The sequence below is a fragment of the Parasteatoda tepidariorum genome, chromosome 4 (genome assembly GCF_982258835.1).
Source record: "Parasteatoda tepidariorum strain Cologne lab strain chromosome 4, Ptep-v5.0, whole genome shotgun sequence".
Classification (NCBI taxonomy): domain Eukaryota; kingdom Metazoa; phylum Arthropoda; class Arachnida; order Araneae; family Theridiidae; genus Parasteatoda; species Parasteatoda tepidariorum.
The window spans coordinates 88,284,933-88,312,517 of record NC_141758.1 but is presented as its reverse complement, the minus strand read 5'-3'; the positions used below and the strand labels follow the sequence as shown (position 1 = coordinate 88,312,517).

Here is a 27,585-nt window from a genome sequence, read left to right as displayed (position 1 = left end):
ATTACACTCCGATTAAAACAAACTTTGTTTTTCCAGTGATAAGCATCAGTTTATCTTCTATAAACATCAGCGTAAAGAAATCACCTGATAAACATATCACAACGATGAAATAATCTTCCTTGGAATAAAAATATTAAATGTTTATTGAAAGAAAACATTGTTTTATTTGAAAGTTATGCTATTAAATGTAGATGTAGTTGTGGTAGACGTAGTTACAGAATATTTACATTCATGGAAATAATTTCAAATTCTTGTATTAAAAGTTATTCCATGATTATTTAAAATTTATAACTTATTTCTCGTTTTCAATATTTTTTTAATAGATTTTGAATATTTACCATCAAAATATGTGAATGGGGGTAGCCGCAATCTGAGAGAAATATGATCTCAATAATTACAGTAGGAGAGCTGTCGAAAGTTTGGGAACCTTAGTATTAATTTCGCTTTCTGCGTTTCTCAGGAAGCCTTAAAGTGCATTGAATTTTTTTTTGTTTACAGTTATAAAATTCGCTTATCTAAAGATATTTTGTTTTTAAAAATATCTCTTTACAATTTAAAACTTATTTTTATTATTTTACCTGATAAAGGTATAAAAAAAAGTATTCTATTGTAAAGAATACAAATCTTTATATCATTTTAAATTTGTAGTTTTTAATGACAAAATGCAAAATGTGAACGAAATAGGTCGAATAGCTCTGGAGAAATAGAATTTTTTGAAAATTGGCTTTTTCGAAATTTTGTATCTCAAAAACTATATGCCCACATTGCAGTTTTTCATTTAAAATTTCGTATTATAAAATGGTGTAAAATTTCGTATGCTTTACAATATAATATTTTGTATAATAATAATAAATTATTAAAAGTTATTTTTTTACATGAAATTATTCATGAATAAACGAATTGTTTAACTATATGCAACAAAAAATTCTTTTCACTTTAAAACTTTTCGAGACATTTCTAAATACGCAGAAAGTGAAATTAATAATGGGCACAAATTTTTTGTCAGCTCGCATGCCTAAATTATAAAACCATATTTTCCTGAATGCAGCTACCCCTATATTTTGATGGTCGAAATTCTAAATCTGTTGGGGGGGGGGAGTATGTTTTTCTGAGAAAATACGTTTTAGTGCCTGTTTCTGGTACATAGCTAATAATTAGCATTAATTACTGTTGTTCAACTATAGTTATTTAATTATTGTTATGTTGTCATATTTGCATTGTCATTGTATAATAGCATTATCGCTCATTTAAACCATAATAATTGACACTAAATTCGTGAAACAAAACATTAAGACAAAAGTTATTCAAGGTTAAATCTTCTTTATTTTGTACACTATAAAAAAAAATTTCAAATAAGTGATAGACTTTTATAATAATCTCTTTTGGTTAGCGATGTAGAGATAAATGATCGAAAATAACACACATTTTTATATTTTATACGGTCTTCTGGGTTAAAATTTATTTTCGATGATTAAAATTTAATCATTTTTACAGTTTTTTCAAATAAAAATTGCTGTGTAACTAAGCAAATATGCAACCTAACAATAGTAAATAATAAAGATTTTATGTTTAACTTTAATGATAGTAAATAGGAACTTTTAACAAAACAAGCACTAAATAGGAAATATCTAAAGAGAGTATTTTTTATGCATCCTTTATTGAAAATCTTCCATCCAATTATGTTCTAATCGATTTCATTTAATGTGAGATTTTTTTTTATTTTCTATTTTTTTTATTACAAGTATGTCATTTCTAGGAAAAGTTCCGGTTGCTTTCCCTGCACGTCTCCGCCTTGTTCGGAGAAGTCTTCCCATCAGAGTTCCAGTGGAGAAAAGAATTTTATTTGTAAGCAGTGCGGAAAAGGATTCAAACGGTCATCAACCCTCTCGACCCATTTGCTCATCCATTCGGACATTAGGCCATACCCTTGCCAATTCTGCGGTAAGAGATTCCATCAGAAATCAGACATGAAAAAACATACATTCATTCACACAGGTAAACATTATATGTTTTGGTTACGTTAAATTATTTGGATTTAAATTTTAGTATCAATATTAAATCAGTCACATGTTTAACTTAGAGATAACGAAAATGTCTAGAATTTTGGAAAAATGATTTTATCTTTTTTCTTAAAAAGAACTTAAAAGCTTAAAATAAAAATGAAATAAAATAATACCTAACAAAATCTTAAAATAAGATAATATATTTTTATACTACCAAAAAACTGCAGGTGCTGCTGGTAGATTTTAACTAAAAGAAATACGTCATTGTAAGAAAGTTGTACAGCTGCCCCTTTCTTTTTGGAAAAAAAATTTATTTTTTACAGTTCACTAGTTGTATTCTAAAGTATTTTTTTTTTTTTTTCAGAATTTTGATTTATTCCATTGCCTTATTGAAATAATTATCAAAATCCTTTTGTTATCCGTCACACTGGAAAGAAACTGTGATGAAAAAAATTATGAATATATAGACATTTCTGAGCGAGAATTTTAGTAATGAACATCGAAATTTACGGTATTTGTTTGATAATTTTTTTGTTCGGTATGGTAATGGATTACCTGAAATTCAGTTTTTCACAATCATAGTTCCTGTTACCCACGAATTAATACAGACCTGAATAGTAAATTTAACAGAAAAAAAGAAGTTTTCACGCATTGCTCATTACCAAACTGTTCTTCAGAATATATAATTCATTTTGCCTTTTATTTGGTAATTTTAAGATTTTTATGGTAATAAATTTTGTCTAATAAACCTTACTTGTTTTCCCAGCTATGGTTTATTTAAATGGCTAATAAGAATTAGATGTCGGTTAATTATTTCTTTTTCTTAATTGTTTCGTATTTTCCTTATATATTTTATTAAACAGACATAAATGATGCGATCAAGTGCAAAACTTGGATAGATCAAGCTATACCGTCTGTATTAAAACTAAAAAACTAAACTCAGCGGCGCGACAGCCCACAGAGGACCAAGGCCTACTGTGCCCATCTCAGTTTTCTTGACCTTTGGGCTTTGGGGTGCAGGAGCAGATGTTCCGGTTAGGTGGTTAGCCGAACGCGAAACCCCCAGTGTTTAGTTCCCAAGCATGCTTGGTACCGTCTGTATTAAGCTTCCTTTAAATGGGTAGTGATATTTATTAATTTACTCACATAAATATGAGAGATTGATGTGCTCAATACAAAGAACTGCTAGTAAACCCAAGTCAGTTTGTTAAACAGATAACACGAAGATACATCCAGTATAATGGAGGAATTCGATTTCACTATCTCCAAGATTCAAAGCGTTTAACGAAACGGCAACACCACTTCATCACTGAGCCCACTGAGATCTGTTGTAATTTAAAAACAAACATTAAATGAGGCCTCGTGGTGGTAGCAATTCAAATATCGCCATAAGCTGGGTTTTATCTTCGTCCTGTATTTCTCAAATTTGTGCTCACTTGACAATTCAATCCAATTTGACAATAATTTCCTCGACATTCTTTGAATTGAGAAAACAAGCCTACATACGTATGTGAAGCGTGAAGGCTTATATGCTCATTACAAGGTATGGTTTATAAGCACTTGTCAAATTAAAGATCAGATAACACGCCATAGATAAGGACATTTTAACGAAACATCCAATTTGAAGACAGCGGATTTGAAAATTCCCGTAACCCTTAATGTAGCTTTAAGATTTGCTCTAATTTGTATTATCTGCTCTTCAACTTGACAAGGGCTGATTAACCGCACTTTGTAATGAGAATAAAAAGCTGCATATGTTATAATTATAAATAAATAGATAGATAAATATATATCTAAGGTTAGGGCGGGATTCAAACCCTCTACTTTTGCGTTTTCGTTTCAGGATATTGCACGGTAATACGTAACAGTTTAGTTACTTATCTAGATCAACTCTGTTCTGGCATATGCATGTTTTCAAATACACATTATTTTTAGTTTTAAAGGTTGGTGGATCTTAGCTAATAGATTACATAGGAATAAAGAAAAAAACTAATCGACATGAAATTAATAGAAATAGTAATTTATTTGCATCGCGCTGGAGCTTCACGGAGTGCTATTGGCGACTGTCTGGGAAACATTCGTGAGTTTGAACCTAAGACACGAAATCACAATTTTTGATTCTTTATAGAGGTTGTGGCTCCTCTACTTTGGTAGCCCGACAAGCTGCGCGTGAAGTCGTGCACTTTACAGTAGAACAGGTTCGCAAAGACCGATACCTTCTCAGGATGATCAAAGTAGTTACCCACCCGCTCAGTGACCACTGCTATTGATGCTTGACTTCGGTGATCTACTGGTAACCATGCCATACGATCAGTCCACTGAGGGGCGAAAATTAAGATAAAATGCGTTTACTAAACAAAATAGTCGTTATTAAACTAAACTTTTGTGTGTTATTTCAAATTATTCGCTATAATAAGACAAATAATCAGATTCGGTTTAGTTTTCGAAGGAATTGTAGACAATTTTGAAATTCGGTAAACTGACATGAGTTGTAATACAGAAGGAGTCTCAATTTTGCAGGAAGAGTTTCCAGCTCAGAAATATTGTAGAAAAAATCAACAAATCCAGATTTAAGGTGAGATAAAGTTATACGAGAGATAAAATTATGGCTGATAGAGCTTATTTACAAGTTGGTAGGACTTATAGACAATTTTTCAAATTTATTTTTGCATAGGAAGAGAATTTCATGAAAATGTATTGAATCTTCGGTTCACATTATTTTTACTATTTAAACTTGAATTTTGGTGTAATTTTTTATATGTTGATTCTCCGTTTCTTTAATTTGTAAAAAGTCTAGTTAATATAACTTTACATTAAATTATGATAAAATAATTTTTAAATCATTGAAATTATATTCACGCAAAAAGCAAAATACATTTAATATTTAAAAGAAGTAAATAAAAAAGGCATGTCCTTAAATAGTTTTTGATTTAAAGATTGGATTTTTATATAATAAATATTTATTATTCCCAAAATATTCTCTAATTAATATGTTATTAATATTGAGCACTGCCAAAATATGGATTTGATGGAAATTCATGAAAATGTATTGAATCTTCGGTTCACATTATTTTTACTATTTAAACTCGAATTTTGGTGTAATTTTTTATATGTTGATTCTCCGTTTCTTTAATTTGTAAAAAGTCTAGTTAATATAACTTTACATTAAATTATGATAAAATAATTTTTAAATCATTGAAATTATATTCACGCAAAAAGCAAAATACATTTAATATTTAAAAGAAGTAAATAAAAAAGGCATGTCCTTAAATAGTTTTTGATTTAAAGATTGGATTTTTATATAATAAATATTTATTATTCCCAAAATATTCTCTAATTAATATGTTATTAATATTGAGCACTGCCAAAATATGGATTTGATGGAAATTCATGAAAATGTATTGAATCTTCGGTTCACATTATTTTTACTATTTAAACTCGAATTTTGGTGTAATTTTTTATATGTTGATTCTCCGTTTCTTTAATTTGTAAAAAGTCTAGTTAATATAACTTTACATTAAATTATGATAAAATAATTTTTAAATCATTGAAATTATATTCACGCAAAAAGCAAAATACATTTAATATTTAAAAGAAGTAAATAAAAAAGGCATGTCCTTAAATAGTTTTTGATTTAAAGATTGGATTTTTATATAATAAATATTTATTATTCCCAAAATATTCTCTAATTAATATGTTATTAATATTGAGCACTGCCAAAATATGGATTTGATGGCATTGTAGGGCTTTATAATTCACTTACAAACGAGAATAAAAGAATAACTCTGTTAACTTATTTTTTTATGTCTTCAAGCATTTACATATTTTGATATAATTCTCTCCAAATCACTTAGAATCAAACAAGACTTGTACACAGTTTTAAGACATCTTGGTTTAAAGATACCTTACTGACATTAATAACCAAAGAAGATAATAAATAAAAATGTTGATTATTATACAATTATTATTAAAATGATTTCTTCTGCATTTTTATGTTATTTTATTCGAGTTTTATTTAGGTATACAAAAGGTGCATTTTTTGTGCCAGAATCTGTAATCGTAAGTAAATTTAATAAATAATTCTAAATACAAAAACATAGCTTAAAAATAACGAAATGTATTTAAATGTCATTAAAATATACATGTTGAAAAATTTGGCCACTTTTTCTTCTTTTAAAAAAAAGGAAGGAAAAATATTTTTTTTCAACATATGGATTTACGTCATTAAACTTTTATGTTAAAGACATATTAGAAGGGAAAAAAGAATAATTTTTGTTATTTGTAAAGAGTATTTCTTATTATTAATCTTTATTATTTTTCTGAGATAGACAAAAAGTAATTTGAATAGATACTTTTAAAAAAAATATTAAGTAGATATTTGTTTTAAATATAACAAATCATACGACAACTATTTTTATCCTATTTAACATACATATACATTAAATTTTCCCCCTCTATTTGAAGTGTGAAAAGTTGAAATAGTGTAACTAAACTTATTAACTTCGAAAGAAAAATATACTGGTATTGAGTCAAAGAGGAGAGGAAATTCTAAGGATTGAAAATACATGCCAATAAAAACCCTAAAATTACATCTAGCCAACCAATAGATTAATACAATATTTTCTTTTCGAACACATTATCTAAAAAATAAAGTATCTCCAAAAATAAGACCTTTTTATTAATGTCTACGATATTAATTCCTTGAAAATCAAGGCAACAAAACACGTCTTAAAAAGCCAAGTATGTCAAGGGCGCGTTGAGTCTCGTCTTAATCTAAACACTGAGTTGAGAGAGTTAAATTCTAAATTCGTTGATTATACCAATGAAATCAAGCCCGAATTATACATATTTTAAAATCAGAGCAAATTGACTGATAAATTGAATTGTAACAAATGCATTTAGTTGTAATTCCTGCAAAACTAGTTCTAAATAAATCGAAAGTAAAATATTCAGGGACGCTTAGTGCTGTTTCGTTTCGTCACTTATTAGAACATATATTTAGAATATTTTTTGCTGCATTAAAGCTTTTTTTTTTACTTAATACGTCTTTCACCATAAAATGAGACTCATTGCGAAATATTGCTACACTTTTTGCCAAAATACAACGTGCGATACTAATATTGATATGTTGTTTTTGTTACTAATGCTACGTGCCAACCAGCAAGCCTACACGATGAAACAAAGCAATTTTAATGCAGCGGATGCGTTTCTTGTTTTTCAGTGACGGCATTTATGACCAAGAATACAACTTCGGGTACAAACACGTCACAGCCCGTTTATAGGGCGGACCCTTCCATTCATACATTGATAATAATTTTGACCTGAACCAGAGAACGGTCAATTCAGTCCCCCCAGAGATATAGATTTTTTTTTTTAATGGCAGCATGGAGGGCCGGGATAGCCTGGTCGGTAGAGCGCTGGGCCCATATCCAAGAGGTCGTGGGTTCGATCCTCGCCGGCCGAAGACTCCCCGTGTAGTAAATGGTGACTGATGCACGTTAAATCTGTCGAGTCTCAAAGTCCTCCATGTTCCCACAACAAATCAATGCCTCTGTGGGTACTGATCCAGGAGTTTCCTTGTCTTCTGGATTGGTTCAAAATTACAAGGCTACGGAGTTGAACGTAAGTAGTCGTAAACCCATGAAATTGGGTCGGCTGTTCAACGACGGTTATAAAATAAAATAAAATGGCAGCATGGAGGACTTAGTGCCCCAACAGATATATACAGTATGAACCTGTTACATGATGAACCTTTATTATCTTATATCCTTAGCAATTCAGCTTATGAAAACAGTTCCAGACCTTCAAAACTCAGCCGTCTACAATTAATAGCTTGGAGATAATTCTGTTCTGCAATAGAAAAATCGACGCAAGCGGCAAAAAATTAAAAATAATGATTTTTATATTTTTGGCATTTTGTATGATAAGCTACATAGTGCAAAAATAAATTAGGATTAGAATAGAAAAAAGTAGGATTATAATCCTTGAAAACTGGACGACGCTTCTAATTCTTGCCTCCTTGCCGATTTCTCCTGCACTGATTTTGTGTTCTATCTCACCTTTCTCGATAGTGATTCTTTGTTTTCGTTTTTCCTTGTTTAATGATAATTAAAACTTTTGGAAATATATTTTAAAAGTATTAATTAGGAAACACCCAGTGTATTAAAAAAACACTGCGAATTATTTATTGAACTTAAAATACATTAAAAGTTATGTTACGCAAAAAAACATTAACCTTTCTTGGTCTCTTCCCAAACATTATCACAGTACATATTAATTCAAAGGTTGTATATTTAGATATTTAACGAATTTTAAGTGATTGGGGTTAGAATCAATAAGTGACAAATTTCATATTCATAACTGTAGTTTCCTTTCAAAATGGTACGGATATATTGACTAATTTTTTAAAGTCTTCTTTTTTCAAATTTTCTAAAAATAAATTAGTTATTATCGTTTCTCTATTGCATAGTTTTGAAAACTGTCCTAAATTAGAACTTTATATAACAATACAGCATTCCAAGAAATCAATAGTTTAGATGTCACGCGATGTTATTCTTTAGTTTCAAATGACAATTGATTCCCAATAAAAAAGCCAGAAGCATGAACCACTCTTTCCCCCTATTTCGTCATTCAATAATACAAATTTATTTACATTTTTTCTTATTTCAGGCGTATTACGAACGAAAGATATTTATTTTTGCTTCTTCTTGCCTTTTTCATACGATTTAAGGTTCGCGAAAAGTAAAAAAAAATAAAGAAAGAAAAAAAACGATTCACTTTAAATAACTTTTAATCTGTTGATTAGATTTTCGCGAACTAAGGGACTCAATCTCGATGATTTTAAGGGGTTATTTCAAATGTGCTAATTAATTAGGTCTGACGAATTTTAAGTTAAGAAATTAGTCACAAAAACACACTTTTCCTAATTAAACGTACCCCTTTCTTCACCCGATTTGGATTTCTGACCCCATATATGTAGGGGAGAACCGCGATTTGAAACAAATAGTCCGAAAAGTTTGATCAGGTTAGCTAGCAGTCGAAATTTTGAGCCCCTTGATCTTAATTTTACGTTTCGCATATTTCGTCACATCTCGAGAATTTTTTAAGCGAACTTAGTAGTTGTCTTAGAAGTCGTATATTTAAAATTCAATTTCTCAGGTGGTTCACTTAATTCAACCGTTTTCGTTCATATTTTGTATTGCGTCGTATAAAATTACATTCTTTAAATATACTTACAAATTTTTTAAACTTAAAATTCAAAAAGTTTTTGACTGCTAGCAAATAAAATAAAAGAAAATAATAAATAAATATTAAAAATTATTTTTGCATGGAATTATCTTTGAACAAACGAAGTACATTATTGAGTGAAAAAAATTTTAACATCAAAAAAAATTCTCGAGAAATGGCGAAATACACAAAAAATAAAATTCACATTAAGGGGTACAAACTTATGACGGTTCTTTAGACCAAATTATTGGGACCATATTTCCCAGAATGCGGCTGCCTCATATGTTTTATTGGTCGGAAATCATAATCCGTCGAAAAAAGGTATGTTTTTTTTAAAAAATTTTTTTATAGAAAGTACGTTTTTGTGTCTGATATTGTAATTTTGAAATATTGACTGCACTAATTAATTAGCATATTTAAGGTAACCCCCACGAAACCATTAAAATTGAATCCTAGTAAGCGAAAATCCGATAAATAGATCAAAAGTTGTTCACGGGGATTTATTTTTATTGCTCAATGTAGTACATAAATGCTTCAGCAACCTTGTATAAATTTAAATTTCACTTTTACTACCTGAATATTATTACGTTTTTCTCTTTTCGCAAATGCCTTTTTAGCCATTTAATGAGGAAACACCAAATGTTGATTGAAACAAAAGTTTCGAATACAATATGTTTGCCTTCGATGTTTCTTTTACAATTCAATATGTATTTAAAATTATTAAGGATTTATAAACTATGTATTGGATAAATTATAGGGTTCAAAATGAACTTTTAATTAATTTATAAGCTGATGCACTCATATACTAATAAGCTGATTAACTAATTTGCCGATTCATTGATTTACTGACACTAAGCTTATCAACTTCCTCTCAAAACTAAAAAACTAGTAGTAAAATTTCTAAACCAGTATTTGAAAACTCATTGCTTTGCATTTCTAATTTGATATTTTAAGAACACAAATACTTTTCAGATATTTTCTGTCAGAAATAACTTATTTAGAAAGGTAAAGGGAGGAGTTTTTTAATTACCTTTTATAAATTTTTAAGTAGTTTTTACCAGTTTTTTTTTAGTTTTGGGATGACGCTGATCACTGATTTGCCGAATTACCATCTGTCTCAACTTACTAACACAGATTTATAAACTTTTAATACAATGTTTTTCATTTAAATTTAGCGTTTCGACTATCAAATAAATGATAATATTTTCACAGACTGACTTTATGTCCATGAAAAATATACTTACATAAATAAAAATATTTATTTTTATTTCTGTTATTGTTTCTAATAACACTTGGATAAGCAATTCTTGTCAGCCAGTGGCCTTTTTGAGAATCAAATCAGGAAGGTGCGCCTTTCGTTAAACAAGAGAGCACAGCAAAGGTAAAAGGGCGTCTTAGCTCTGAACCCCACGGAAAAATGGCAGCACCACTCATTCGTGAGGTCACTTCCTCAATTTAGAAGCATATCTGAAGGGGAAGGAAATTTTTTCCAGATCCATGTACCTAAACAGCGGCCGATTGACAGATTATACGAACACATATATCACATGCACTCAGTGGGCCTTAGCGGAATCGATAGGATGGAACCTCCGCCCTTTCGGGCTGGCGTCCGATTCTCTAACCACGGGGCTACCACTGTCCTTGTTTATTTCGTAAAATTCTATATTTTAAATTGAAATAAACACAACACTACAATAAACTAATGAATCTGTCAACGTTTAAAACTGTTCTGTAAAATATTTAGTTAGCAGTCTTTTCACATGTGATATGTACCTTTTAAGTCTACTACCTTCCTTGTTTCCAGTTATATTGTATTCCTTCCATTTTTCCTTTTTATTTGATTCCTTTCTAGTTTATTATTATTATTTATTTATTTCCTTTTTTTTCTTCTTCTATCTTTGATTTTACTTCCTATTTTAAAAAATCTTTTCCTGCCCTCTTTCTCTAATTGCCTTCTTTTTTTCTTATTTCTTTGATTTTACTTTCCTTTTTTTCATCTTTTTGTGCTTTCTTTCAATAATTACATTCTTACTTAACTTCTCGTAATGCAAACGCAATTCCTTCAAAATATCTCCCAGACAGGCTAATTTGTCCCAATGCTTGATTCAGGAGTCTAATTATCTTCTTAGTTAAATATCAAAATTGCGCGACTACGTAGTTAAACATTGGTAGCTATAAATTGAATAAACATCGGCTATTCAACGCCGGAGATAAAATGAAACGAAACAGTTATGGTTTATTTATAAAAATAAAGAAATAAATATTCTTTATGAAAAAGCAGTAGGTAAAGCCCATATTACCTATTCCGTGATTAATATAGGTTTACAGATATATTATTATTATTTATTAATATATTATATTTATATATTATATATATTATATTATATATTATTTATTAATATATTATTAATATATTAAAATATTATTATTATTTTTCTTGAAAGACTATAATCATGCAAGACGAAAATGCAAGTAAAACATATAATTGACCGTAATGGTCGCATATAGTTAATTGGATAATATTTTTGAGAAACAAAAAAAATTTTTCTGAAAATTTTGATTGAATTAGATAGAAAAATTTAAAAACTTTATCTTTTTTTGTCTTACAACTAATTTTTGTTATTAAATTTTAGCTTGTTTACCGGTCTCTCTCTTTTTTTTTTAATAACAATTGTTATATTACTCTCATTCTGTTCTATTTGTGGTCTTCCATATTTCACTGCTTATTTTCATAGCATTTGAGCCAACAGTATTCCAACCCGTTGCTTGTATATCTCCTATATATTTATGTGTGCATACACCGTAGGTCAGGGATGGCGAACCAATGGCACGCGTGCCATTTATGGCACGATACACACTATTTTGGGCACGCCACCAATCACAAATGTTATTACACTATGAAGCATATGAAGCAATTAAATTAAAATTCACTAAAACAAGCAAAATAATAAACAATTATTAATAAAAAAATTAACAATTAATGCTGAAAAAACAATTAATAACAGGGGTCTGTCCAGACATTTTGTGAAAGGTCCGTTTTTCGGGAAATTGTGAAAAATTACTCACATTATTTCAACCAGGGTCCGCTTTTATGAATTTGTGCAAATAGGGTCCGTTATTGCAAAAAAAAAATCTTTTTTAAGGAGTTTTTAAATTGTAAAGACATACAAGATTATGCTCAACACTATAAAATTATAATTAAAAGAATTCAATTTTAAAAAATAAACAACAATTGCTGCTTCTAAGTTAGAGATGCAACATACAAATATTTGGTATTTAGCCTATACTGCTGAACACAGAATATTCATTTCGGACGAACAATGGAAGAATCGTCTGCCGAAGACAAAACTTAGTTCGTTTACACCCTTCTTTCTTGTTTTCTGCCCTGGAAAGGGTTTATTCGATTAACAAAATAATAATGAAGATAAACAAATTTGTGAAGGGTCCGATTAAAAGAAAAATTATTTTGTGAAGGGTCCGTTTTTAAGTTAAAATATTTTATGAAGGGTCCGTTTTTATGAAAAGATATTTTGTGAAGGGTCCGCTAACGGATCCAAATTTCTTCTAAACAGACCCCTGAATAACCATAAAAAGCAAGCTAACAATAAATAACTAGCAACAAAAATTAACAGTCCTGCTTAAACTAACATGTTACAACTTAATATAAGTTATTTGTCATCTAATCTGCAACAACAGAAGTCACACTGATGTTACTTTAAGTTGTTTTAAGACATGGCAAAATATATATTTTTTTTCAATGTAAATAAAGAGTTTTGATTTGATAGTATTTAGTATTATTATTTTTCCAATAATCACGAAGTCAAAAATATTTGACGGCACGTCTATGACCTCATTAAACAATGTTTTAGAAAAAAATGGCACGTTGGTGTATAAAGGTTCGCCACCCCTGCCGTAGGTTATCCCTCTTTGTTTCTAATCCTGGCTGCCATTTTTTTCTTCTTATTTCAGGGGAAAAACCACACAAATGCTTAGTTTGCGGAAAAGCATTCAGCCAGTCTTCCAATTTGATTACCCACACTAGGAAGCACACGGGATTCAAACCTTTTGCTTGCTTCACATGTGGACGAGCTTTTCAAAGAAAAGTGGATTTGAGAAGACATCGAGATACTCAGCATCTGGCTCACGATCTTGTTGGACCCCTGCATATTCTTAATGACCCTTGGTTTAGAAGACTGGGATTCGGCCCCTGCCCACTTCCTTTACATTTCCAATACTGAAGTACAGTTCTGTTAGTAATGGAACACAATTGCACCGCAAACTAACGGCTTGTACATTGGTCCGTTAGTAAGATGTTGCGATAGTGACACAATATGCTGATTATTCCAAAAATGATTGAAGATTTAAAAAGCAAATGGAAGAAGTTAGAAATGTGCGACAAGCTGCTTTTTGTTTAGGAGAATAATTTTAATTAATTTATTTTTATTAAATGCCAGCTTTTGTTATGAAGCTTCTCACCAATAGCAGACGCTGTTTATTGTAAATATACACAGAAGAGCCATTACATTATGACCACCCTGCTAATAACATGTAGGACCACCTTTAGCCCTCAAAACTGCTAGCACCCGCCGTGGCATTGATTCCACAAGGTGCTGATAGGTAGTCTGAGGTATCTGGTACCAAGCGCTCACCACCTGGTCCTGCAATTCCCTCACATTGCGAGGGGTTAGCGTGGCAGCACAAATTTGGTTTTCAAAGTAGGACCACAAATGCTCTATTGGATTAAGGTCAGGTGAATTTGGGGGCGAAGACATGACTTGAAAGTCACTGGAATGTTCCTCGAATCAATCCATGACGATTCGACCCTTATGACATGGAGCATTATCCTGTTGGTAAACACCATCCCCCGCAGGAAAAACGGTTGCCATGAATGGGTGAACCTGGTCTGCAACTATGTTCAAGTAGCTTACAGACGTCAGGGATTGTTCTATGAGGATTATGGGTCCTAATGTGCCCCATGAAAACATTGTTCCTGGGCAAGAAACCATGAAAACTTGGGGGAGCCCATTGTTATAGATGGAGGGTGATCATAATATAATGGCTCTTCGGTGAATATAAAATGATGCTTACAGTCTCATGAAAAATCATTCCAACTAAAAAATTTGAAGGAGAGCCTGTAAAAGTCCTCATACGCATACTGTTGTTGCTAGTCAAAGTTATTATTAAAATATCGCTTAAGATTTTCTTTAAATTAAAAGCGCCATCTGTTGACGATCTTAGTAACTAATTTTAAAATTTATGCGAATAGTGTTCTAGTTTCGTAAAACAGAATCGTACATTTCTATCTCTTTCGCAGTAATTTTCTAATGCCGATGCTCTAAACAACTAATTTTATTTTATGATCCAAATGTCTATTCATTGTTAAAATTTTTTAAAAAAAATTAATTTTTATTTTCATTCAATGTTTGATTTGACGAAGTATGAAAAGTAACGCCGTTTAACAGCAAAAAAATAATCGCTAGAATTCTAAAACTATTCCATTATCAAGTTATTAAGTAAACCTATACTTTTTGCGTTAACACTAATTATCTAATAGACGGATCAATAAATTTAGTATTAAAAATACCTCCATTTTATACTGAAGATTTTAGGTTCAGTTTTTTTTATTGCTTTTTCTTATAAAAGAATATGTTCAAATTTGAAACAATTTCTATTACAATGCTGTAGAACAATTTAAAACCTACAATTTTCCTAAAATCACTATTTCTGTTTGGCGCAGCATTCGCAGTTTAAAGAAAAAAAATAAATAAAAGCAATATTTTTACTGATAACGAATTACTTTTATCTCCATTCATTCTGTATATTATTTTCATTATCAGTAAATAGTTTAAATAAAATTTAGTTATTTGTATACATATGTATTTATCTTGTATGGTCTGTGGTGTAAATAAAAGAAAATAATAAGTGTTTTTATTCTTGTTAAGTTATAGAAAATTATATTATGATATTAATTTTTTAATTTCTTACAGCTTACTTTCCTTATTTCAAAATTATACACATATATAATATTTATATTCAACGACATGAAATGAAAATTATCACATTACTTACGAAGATAAAACTGATAAGTAAATAGTTTTGGATATGGAATAAATAAATAATTGTTGATAATTACATTTTATATATTAGAAATTTGAGAAAACTCCAAATTTCCAATCAAAGACCTCATATTTTACGATGTTCCAAAAATATTTCAATTATGCTAGGTATTGGTGAAGTTAAGTTTTTTAATATGTTGAAAATCATTGAGTTTTCAAACTAACATGAACAATTCAAAAGAAAAAAAATACTAAATTTATTTATGGCATGACGTTAATTTTTATTTATTACTGGAAGCCATGAACTTAATCATTTTTATCGGGAAAACATGCGTTCCGCCGTTTTAAATGTACATGCTAATGGGAATATCCCAGTTATTGTCCGTATTACCCTGACTGTTCAGCAATTACATACTGTTCGGTAAAGACCACCCTTAATATGTACCTTTAGAATCCTTTTCAAAAGAGAAAACGAAAACCATACATATTGGCTGCAGAAATTAATATTTAACCGAGTAAAATACCAAAACGCTAACGAAATCTGACAAATTAAGTAAAGGACGGCGAGTGTAATAAACATCAATACAAGTTTGTCGGGAGTTGGCGGTGTTTCTAATAGTCTCCTTTCACCCCCTCTCTATTTTCTCCAGCAATCAAACCTGTCTTGTTTAGTTTTCGCGCCTTCCTGTCCCGCCATTTGTCATATTTCGGAATCGCTTTTGTTTTTTCCTGTGTTAAGTATTAATTTACGTTTTCCAAATGTACGTACTTTTTGCTCATATATTTGGTAAGGATTCTTATACTAAGGGGGGTCTTTACGGAATACTCTGTATAAGAACAGCTTTCCACACCATTGCCATTAGTTCTGGCAGTTCTACGCAATTACATAATTTTGAAAACTGCTGGTCAGATATTTTATTATATCGTAATAAACTACCACAGTAACTTCCAAAATTACAAACGAATTAGGGGCCACAAAATGGGGCATAACAAGATGCGCCCGGTACAATCCGTGGAAAAGAAACCAAAGCTTGAATTCAGTTATAAAACTAGATGGCCACGGTATATTATGAAGCTCCAAACTGCTAATACTATACTAACACTACTAATCCAATTCCCCTTTGTACTCGACTGGTTCATCATCTAGAATATTAATTATTTGGTCTCGTTTTAGGTATATTGTTATAACAAATGGGGCCAAAGTTGAAAATTTTAGCTTAATTTATAAGTAAAATGTAGGCCTTTATATACAAGGAGTGATCAAATGAAAAGGTACGAAACGACGTAAAAACGTAACAGTTAAATATTTGTATATTTCGCCATGGGAGAACGCAGCGAGACATCTCGGGATGCGATTAGAGTTTCTGGCTGGAATCGGAGGATGCGCGGGCGCCCGCATCCACAGGAGAGAGCAGAGGCTCTTATCAAAAGCGGCGTCCAAATGATGCAGCAGTTCGTATGAGGACAGAATGGCGTTCGCTTTGCAAAATTCGACGATTGAGGAACAATGAGGTGTTATCCGATTTCTGACAGCGGAACACTCCGACGCTTACGCAGGTCCATGAAGAACAAAAGATCGAGGCTGCTCACGGAGGGTGTGGTTCTGCTCCATGATAACACACGTCTCCAGAGTCATAAGCATGGAATTGGCCAAGTTCAAGTGGGAGACGTTGGACCATCCGCCCTACAGTCAGGACAAGTCACCCTGGGATTTCCATGTGTTTGGTCCACTGAAAAAACACCTGAAAGGGAAGCGCTTCAACTCGGACGACGCACTCAAGGACGCTGTGAAGGACTTGGTCAGTCACGGCCACAGGAATTCTTTGAACAAGGAATTCTGCGGCTTGTTCATCAGTGGGATCGTTGTGCTCAGGCCTATGGTGTATATTTTGAACAAAGTCTACATTTGTACCCACCATGTCGTTTCGTACCTTTTCATTTGGTCACCCCCTGTACATACAGAAAAAAAAGGAAAAACAGGATTTTCACAATTAAGTTTACTTGTGCCCGAAATAATTCGTTTATAATTTTGAAGTTTGGCCTCAAGGTTACTTAATTTGAAATACTAAATTGGGCAAAATTTGAAAATTATAGGTTAATATGAAAGTAAAGACTATTAATTGCGAATCTATGGTACGCGTGACACTAGGTGGCGCCCGATGTATGTGCTATAGGTGGCAAGAGAGAGTTATTTCAGTGTCAAGTGGCAGTTCAGTGGCAGTAGCAAGAATTTCTTCAACACATGAATTCAATTTAGCTGTGCGATTTGTGTTTTACGATTTTACAGTCTTGTCTACCTATATAAATGAGCAATTACAAGAAAAGCAACAAACTGTAAGGTGGTTATTGCTTGAAATTAGTTTTTCAAAATTCAAACTTGACGTAAGCTCTAAAGATTTTAAAACAACGAAATTGAAATATTTCCCTTCGTTTAAAAGATACTGGCAATTTACATAGAACTTCTCCAATAAATTATCCTCTGAAGTCGGAGAAAATATACTCATGAACTAATTGGATACTTTAAAAAACAGAACGAAATCATATCAGCATATTTTATTTTGAAGTAGTAGAAAAAGTTTTGAATTATGAAGTGTCAAATTTTTATATCTTTAAATTTTCAAATTTTTGTAACAAAAAATAGTTTTTAGTAAATGTTTATTATTTTATTTAATTTTAGCTGAAAAAATTTTAATCTCTGAAGTACATAATTTTTTACATCATTATAAAGTATGTAAGTTTACATGGCAAAATAGAAAATTTGAGCGAAATCGGTTGTGTAGTTCCTGAGAAATCAAATTTTAAATATAGGACTTTTTAAGAATTCGATTTCTCAGGAACTATTTAATCGATACTATTACTCAAGAACTGTTTAATTCGCTTAGAAAAGTTCTCGAGATATGGCGAAATAAGCAAAAAGTAAAATTAACAGTATGGGGTCCAAAATTTGGATCGCTGTCCTGACCAAACTATGGGGATCATGCTTCCCAGATTGCTCTACCCCTTATATTTTGGTGATCGGGAATCCGAATCCATCGAAAAAAAGGTTGTTTTTTTTAATCAGTGCAAACAATACTTTATTAAAGTATTGTCTGCACTAATTAATTAGTGTATTTGAAGTCACCCCTTTAAACCTTTAACATTGAGTCCTACAACTTTGAGATTCGATCATTAGATAAAAAATTATTCAGAGCAGTAAGGGTAAAGGCAAAACAAATATTTTTTTTTACTTTTTTCGTTTACTTTTTTATACTCCGACTTCAATTATAAAACTAGCACCGAGAAAAGCAAACTAATCTACTTGCAAAATGTCTTTTCTTCCAGGTTTCAAGATACTATAATTTCCATTTAAATATTAGAGGAAAATTCTTCGAAAAATTTGTTTACTTTTGAGAGTTTCTGTTAAAATTTTAATCAATGTAAAAGCTTGTTGCAAGAAAATGTATGTATGATAAAAAAGTACATAGTAATACGTAAATATCTGACTCAATTCCTCTTCCTTTTTCACGTAATTGTAATGCCAATATAATTGATAAAGCTATTTATCGCTTGCTATTTTTTATTCATTATCAACATTTTAAATTTAATATTTAATTTATCATGCTGTGAAACGGTAGTAACCCTAAAAAGTTTATTGGATAATGCCATCAGATGGAACATTCGAAGAGATTACAAGGTTAAAGGGCACCATTTGGTTACAGTTCCGAATGTTGTGCGCACTTAAGATACAATGGTACATACCCATTTTTAACTGTTAATGCAGGAATACTAAGTATTTTTACTTTCTTTTAACTGCATTTTAAATATTGATTCCATCATAATTACTTCAGAATTTAAAAATTATTTTTGTCGAGCTATGTAAAGTTATTTTGATTATTATTAGGACTTTGTAATGTTATATAATACCAAAAATAGAAGGTAAATAAGGTCAAAGCCACAATAATTGATATTAACTATCCACTATACAATAGGGTATTTTTTTAAGGATTAAAATTGATCATTATATTGTACTCAACTATTTTAAATTTTTTTATAAATAACTACGGATTGAATAATAAAATAACCGTACTTTTCCATTTCTCCGGGTCAAGAAAATTCAACTATTTTATTTATTTCACATTTATTATTAAAAGTAGCGGGGATATTTCCGTATTGTGACCTGTTGTTCCAAATGAATGAAGAAAAAAGAAAAACTTGTTGCGGTTTTTCCGCGGTTAACTACGAGTTGGTCCCTTTCTGTTATGTTTTTATTTACTTATTTACTTTTTGTTTTTATTTACTTATTTCGACTGACATGCGCGGAAATAACCAAAACTTGGTGATTATTCTGTCTCTCAGATCACAATTCAGAAATTTTCCTGGAATATCTGTCACCGAGAAAATAATATTAATCATCATAATAATTAAAAAAAAACAGTTGTGTGCTCCCTGTGAAACTTTGTCACCTGTGCGAGCAAAACGGAAAAGTATCATACTGACCATTCATTTGAAAACTTATAACAATGAATGAAAACAGAAAGCCAGAATTTGTTTTTTTGTTTTTTTTATTGTTTTTTTTTCATTTATGTATTAATGTTTTAAATAATAACTCTTGTTTACGATAGCTAGGTTATTATGAATTTTCTTTTCACAAACTTAAATAATCTGCAGCAGCTTTGAAGCCTTTTTCTTCTTCGGTATTAAAAGTGTTTTTTTTTTTTTTTTTTTTTTTTTTTTTTTTTTTTTTTAATGAGAAGATTCTTCTGCAGCTACTGACCCTTTTCATTCTAAAAGAGATAATAATGAAATAGAATTAGTTTCTTTCAATACAATTTTTGATGAAAACAAAAGTGATTCATGGTATTTATTCAAATGATATTAAAGTTGCTTTTCGAAAGCTCCGTAATATGAAATTATGCTTTTCTGCAAATAATATGCCATTTTTATAACTGCTGCTTTATAACAGCCAGCGCTGTCTACGCTTATTTTGAAAATGGCGCAAAAAGTCAATATGGAGAAAAGCCACAGTTTTGTGAAAATGAAAAGCGTTTGTGGTCTAATTTTTTAATATTTGAAAACTTACTCAATGCTGCATTACTTGGACTCATAAAAATTTGCAGAAACTGAGAATAAGGCAGTGGTTTTGATAGTTTTCATTTAGGTGAAAAAAATTTCACCAAATTCGAGATTTTTAAAAAAGTTTAATAACTTTCAAAATATTTAAGTTATTTGTCTTTTCTAAAGAGCAGATAATTCTTCAAGGTAAGATTATATATATAATTTAAAATCATCGCATTGCCTCAAGTGTAAGGAAATTAAACTATAACTTTTTTATTTCCGTTGGTTACAGAGCTTTAAAAAACAGCGTTACGCAGCAGCACAGAATTCTTAATTTATATTGCATGTCTCTCAGATCAGTTCCGCAAAATCTCAAGAAATGATCATTTTCAAAAATATTTTTTTCTTTTACTTATGTTACATAAATTTAAGCTGTTAATTAAAAGCTGTTGTGTTCCTCTGAATTCTCTCCTTACACTTTCTAATGTTTGGTCAAGTAGACTGAATTCTGTAATTCGTTACTAAGGATTAAATTTGAATTGACTAAGGGTAGTATAATTAAGAATTAAAGATGAAACGGAGATCTTCAATGTTTTTGAGTATGCTTCTTTCATTGATTTTGAAGTATTAATAATAATTATTAGAAGATTTAAGATTTAAACAAAAAAATTATAAATACGAAATTATTGAAATCAAAGAAAGCAAATTATTTACCTGTTACTTTTTTATTCCTGCTTTTTCAATTTTTTCATCAATCAATAGTTCAATTATGGAATTGTTTATTTGAAATTTGACCATTACTTCATCTTTATCATTACTTATAAAGTCTGCTTTAGTGTTTTCCAAGCAGCAATTATCAATTGATCAAGAAAGAAATCGGTTATTTAGAACTTGACCGCTACTTAATCTTGATCATAATGTTTTGTAATCCAGTTCCAGTCCATTTATCATGTCCAATTCCAGTCCATTTATCAAGTCCATGTTAACATTGTAACGCAATTCAATACAACACACTCTTTCAATTAAGGAAAACAAGATGTTTAACCATTCCTATTTTCCTCTAATTTTTTCAGAATAGCAATGGTATCATCTACCAATAAATCCAAAATGGAATCAGCTATTTTCAATTGAACCATCACTTCCTCTTGATCATAATTGATCCAATCTGATTCCTCCTCTCTGATCTCACTTATCAAAATAGTGTCCACAAAATCTCTCTCCTCCAAGCCCAGTTTCATAGCAGACCATGATGGTCGCTTCTTTTCCCATGCATTTATTTGATGTTTAGGTAAGAGCCCTAAAGATTTTTCCACTTCCATCTGAAGCACGGGCAATATTTTATCTTTGTCGCACGGGAAAGTTGGCTTTGGAGCTAACCTCTTTGGCTTAAGCCACGGTTGAAACACTTCTTGTGTTTCCCTAAAGGGATATTAAATAAGTGTGAGGAAATTATTTTAATTAAATTACATAGTTTAAGTCTAGAAATAAAATAAAACTTTTATAATATGTTACCATGAAAGTGAGTGAATGTTATGACATTGGTGAACGTCTGAAATATTTGTTAAATATCATTTCCCGGCACTGTCACCAGTAAATGTCTAAATTAAGTATAAACTGATGGAGACTAAGTAATTAAATTGAATATTTTTTACTTAATAACAATTTTCAGACATTCACCAAAGCAAATATTTGAGAAAGCCATTATTCATTTGTTTTATTTTTTATTAAAATTTTTAACATAAATATTTGGAGAAAAAAAAGCATTCAAAGTATTAAAATCTTTTTTAACCAGTTTGAGCTAAATATGAAGAAAAGCGTATGGATTATTAAATTAAAAAATAATTTAACATTACTAGGGGGGGGGGGAATCTTGAAAAGTTTGTTTGAGATACAAGTGAGAAGACATTTATTTTTCTTACAGTGCTGCATAAAAATAAATTATAGAATATCTATTTATAGTAGGAAACTAATACATCATGATTAACAAAATCGTTTTTATAAGAAATTAACTTGAGCTGTATTGAACCATTTGCAATTTACGTCTATCCTGTTATGTCTGTCCCGTTATGAAGGTTTTTTTTTACTGTTCCAATCGTGTATCTGCTCTGTGCCATACAAATCTTACCGAATAGGTTTTGAAAATATGTATGATTCAAGTCTAATTGCCCTGCATATTATATTTATTCTGGAAAAGGTAATTCGTTCCAGTGTGACAGCTGTGTGAGTAGTTAATACGATAACAAAAAGTTAAACATCTAAAACTTAAATAAGAGAGTAGAACTCATTAATATAATTTTTTTTTATTTTTGATACCAGAAACCTAATTTTTGTGCTTCTGCTATACAACCTAACCTAATTTTTTATGGTTTATGCTATTTGTTTGTGTTTATGCTATAAAATACTTTCTATTTCAATTTTTTTATTAGAAAATATCGATTTATAGTGTTATTAAATAAACTTCTTTTTAAAGGAGAATTTCATTTTTTTAAAATTTTTTGTTAATAATAGGATTTAAAATAAATATTAAGAGAAGTGTTTTAAAAAATAAATAGTTCTGTATAGTAAAAAAAGGAAAAAAATTCAGACAAGGTCATTAATGGACGTAAAAATTTCGTTTTTCTGGCACTAAAACTTTTTCTACCCAAAACTGTACAGTTTTTTTGCCGAGCATAGAAAAGCTATAAATAATGTTTGTTTCATAAATATTTCATTATTAAGTAATTCCAAATGTGCTCTTATGATGTAAAATTGTTAACGTTAACAGATTATGTTTTTAAATTTAGTTAAAAAGGATTGGGGCAATTTCGAGGCATTTTTTTTGCAAATGTACCATTTTCACTTCAGATTGTTTCTAAGCAGTTTTTCCAGTGAAGTACCATACAAATTTCAGTATTTTTACTGGATAAGGATCAGGGGAACATTCCTTTTTTTTTCTGCCTAAACTGTGGCATTTTGCACTAAAAAATACTCTCCAGAGCAATTTGAAAATGTGGCTTAAGTATTGACCAATTATTGACCCAAGTCATTCAATTCTAAATTAGAAACTTTACAGAAATTTTTTACTTACTGATATAATTCCATCAAAATCTCTTTTGAAACATCAAAAACCAAATCCAAATGTGCGATTTGACAAGGGTTTGTAAGCCCTAACTTTTCTACCACCTCATCAAAATTAGGATCATCGATGTCCTCTATCAGGCTTCCGCTCTCTTTAGCAGCAATAAATACATCAGTTAGATGTTCCATGATGAAGCCTATGTTTTTAGTAATTGGAGCCAAAGGATCATTTCTAATGTTTGCAGTGCAAACATCTTTGCCAGGTGAAGAGTGCTCATTTTGAGACTCAGTTGAAGTAACCTCTGGCCCATTAAGTGCATCAAGGATATCGAGTAATTCTGCATCACTCAATACTTCTCCGAAATCGACTGAATTTTCCACAGTCACCTGCTCAGTTTTAACAGTCAACATTGATTTTAAGTTGACATGGAGCATATCAAGCAGCTCATCATCCGTCAACGCTTCTCCCAAGCTTACAAACATATCCAAAGTTGGAGGTTCTTTTTTATCAACCAACATTGGTCTTACATTGATGCCAAGTATGTCAAAAAGTTCCTCATCAGTCAGAACTTCCAACTCATCATTGCTTTCAATTGCATCAGCTTTAGTTCCTTCATTTGAACTTAACTCATCACTGATGCCTTTTCGGAAAATGGAAAGAAAAGATAAGTGCAAGTGGTAGAGCAAGCATCCAAATGAAACTAATAATTAATGTTTACCAAGAACCTTAATGCTTTTTATAATCTTATTTTTATTTATAATTAAAATTGTCTTACCATCGAGAACTTTAAATAATATATGTCACAATAGTTCCTCCCTTCTTACTTTATTTAATTGACTTGGTGCAAATGAAACGTCCAATATCAACACAAAGTGATGCTGCATGTAGCAACCTCCCACCCCCTTCCATTTGGAAAAAAAATTATAATTGAATCATGATTTTTCAACTCCTTCCATCGGCAAAATCAAAGCAGGAATCTTGTTTTCAAGTAAATTTAGCTGAAACAAACAACTGCAGTCGCTGTTGAAAATATAATTCCAGCATGCAAGAGTAATACTGTCAGTGAATTAACCATAAGGAAATGATTTATAATGTTTGTTCGTAACATATGGATCTGAAAAATTAATGTTGAATCATTGTTAAGTGAATGTTCTGTATATGAAGTTAATTTTGGTAAACATGTCTTGAGATGTTGACAGTGCCAGGTGTCCATTTCACTCTATTGTCTTTGGCTAATAGCTACAAAGCTTTTCAACTGAAAGACGATGCCCTCTCTCTCACTTCACGCAACAGATAATGCAGCCATCGTTTCTTGCTATGAAGTGTTGCCACGTCCTTCTTGTTCCTTGGAATCTATAGAATTTCATCTGTATTGCCACATTAATCACTTTATGCCTGGCAAAGAGTTCACCCAAAATGCAAAAGTTTAATGAGCACATGAAGTGCATGAAGTTTAGTTACGTTTAATGAAATTCATTGAGAATTTTTTCTGTTCATGTCACAAGAACCTTTTGGGCAGATCATTGCTGTGCCTGACGAGTGACAGTATTGATGCTGTGGGAGATGTTCTTTTTAGATTTTTAAACTACAGACTTTTAATTTGTAAGCAACAGATTTTTATTGCATATCATCTTTATCACTTTCTGCTCGGTAAAGGATGCACTCAAAACACAGAAACTAATTATTTATTTCTATACCAGTTGCATGCGTTTTTTCACGGGAGCACTGTGTTGTCAAACAAATTGAAGCAGTATGTCAAACTAGCAAGAAAGAATGTAACGCTAATTTTATCGAAATTTTACATGCGGCTATTTAATTGTTCGATTATATATTGTATGTATATATATATATATATATATATATATATATATATATATATATATATATATATATATATATATATATATATATATATATATATATATATATATATATATATATATATATATATATATATATATATATATATATATATATATATATATATGATTAATCATCAACAGATTTCATAAATTAACAAGCATTTATAGAGAAATAAAAGATTACCATCTTTGCATGAAAAATCATCACTAGAATCAATTGATTCCACACATCTCAAAGTTTCACCAAATTTCTTTGGCTAAAAGAAATATGAAATTAAGTAGATTTTTATTTTATCAGGATTGCATTAACATGAAAATATTTAAAGTCGCTCTTGATAAATAATAATAGTTTAAAAAGCTGTTTGTATTTGAAATCAACAGTGTAAAAATTTGCATTTGAGTGCCGTTCTCATTTTTGTGATTTTTTAAACGCTTTTTCAGAAGGCAGGGGAAAAAATTTTAAAAGTGAGATTTTCTAACAAGAAATAGTGATAATAGTTGGAAAATAGGGGATTTTATGTACAATAAAAGCTCCGAGATACAGTGAGTAATAGAAGGCACATCCAATTCTACACTCTAAAAATCAGTTGTACTTGGCGTAACATGGTACTTAATGCTAGAACTCGATTTTGACGTTTAAAAATATTTTTCTAAAATTGTCAATTTTGCTATAGCAAAAAAATGTCCTTGTAGACTTCCCCTACCTAAAACAACGCTTTCATTTGAAATATTTGATCCCTAAATTTACATATGGCAAATAATTCTATAAAAATATATCCCTGTATATTAAGAGAATTGAGATGCAATTTACATTAAATATACAAAAATATATATATAAACTGAATTAGTATATGAAGAAGGACAAAATATTTAAAAAACAAAATTATACAAAAAAAAGAACTAGAGCCATTTCATCACTCAGTTTAATGAGAGAGAAAAATTTAAAAAAAAACTGGCGACATTTGTCTTAGCTTAATCGATGTCCATGGCTAACCATTTTCTAAGCCAAAAACAAAATTTTGATTACAGCTGATGAGAGATATTCTGCAATTTTTGATATCTTATTTTGGTTGAATGTTATAACTGGAACTATATACAATTTGCCAAAACACTGTCGTTGGTATGAGAAATGTTACCATTTACCTGAAACTCCAAATCATCATCCTCACCATCATCCACTTCACTATCGCCGCCACAGCAGCACAAATTAGCGAAAAATCGCTTTATTCGTTGAAAATATTCCATAATGGAATCAAAATCGCTTTTAGAAAACTCTTGAATAAGAATCAAGTAATCGCCCCAAATACAAGCTTTGGAATGACAAAAATATCTTTAACGCTGTTATTGTTGCGTTTGGAACAATCATTTTGCTTAGTTACAATTTCTTAACAATTAAAAATGTCTTCACTACTCTTAATGATACTGTTTCGCATTGTTAAGAAGTTTAAAAAAAATCTATTATTGTTAATATTGCAACAATGTTTTAGTATGGTTAAAAAATAGGAATGCACAACCTTTTTTAGAGTGAAGGACCACTGGGCACTTTTTATGTTAGATTTACCCCTAAAGGGCAGCAAATAATTTCTTCTAAATCTTAGAATTCATTAAAAAAAACATAGTACTTCACGTAAAAAAATAAATATATGAATTATAAAAATAATGGAATGAAAGAAAAAAACATGTTTTTTATTAAATATGAATGCAAATAAGAAACTTATATTATAATTTACAAGACTTAAAATTATATGAATTCAAACAAAATTGTTATGTTGCAAAATAAGATTCAACATTTAGCTGGGAATATTCTGCGGTTTAAGAACATATTTAATACAGAGTGTAGTAGTTTTCCTGATTTTGTTCAAAAAATTCAAATCATATATTTTGCCCTGATTTTTAGCTTTTTGTCTTCGTTTTTCTGATTTTCGTATGTGCTCAGAACATCTCCTTTTATGAAAAAAACAATGCCAATTTTTAAAAAAATGATTCAGAGAAACTGCATATTTTCAGATTCTTTGATATATAAAAGACAGATATATAAAAGCTGATTCGAAGAAGAAACGATTTTACGGGTTACAACATATATTATTACAACATATCTTTCCAGGATTGTGTGCTCAATTAAGGCTTTTAAATCTTTGTCAAAATAAAAGGACAGATAGCACAATACAGAGAACGACAGAACGAAAAATGCAGGGTAACAGCGGGATTCGACCAGCAACCTCCATGCTTTTCTCAGCGATGGGCAGCTGATACCGCTCGAACAAAGAGGTCCCGATTTTGCGCGTGAGAAGTAAAGGTCTTTCCAGATTACGGCCTATTTTCACTGAGTAATAACTCTCATGGAG

General features: G+C 30.4%; 1 protein-coding gene across 1 annotated transcript in view; it reads left to right on the top strand.

The window, feature by feature from the left end:
* Positions 1 to 15,157, top strand: part of LOC139425845 (uncharacterized) — a 36,947-nt gene extending 21,790 nt beyond the window's left edge. The window contains exons 4-5 of the mRNA XM_087161578.1: positions 1,757 to 1,995; positions 13,200 to 15,157. Coding sequence (XP_087017704.1) covers positions 1,757 to 1,995; positions 13,200 to 13,468 — 508 coding nt within the window. The 3' untranslated portion in view covers positions 13,469 to 15,157. The remainder of the gene's footprint in view (positions 1 to 1,756; positions 1,996 to 13,199) is intronic.
* Positions 15,158 to 27,585: the final 12,428 nt, after the last annotated feature.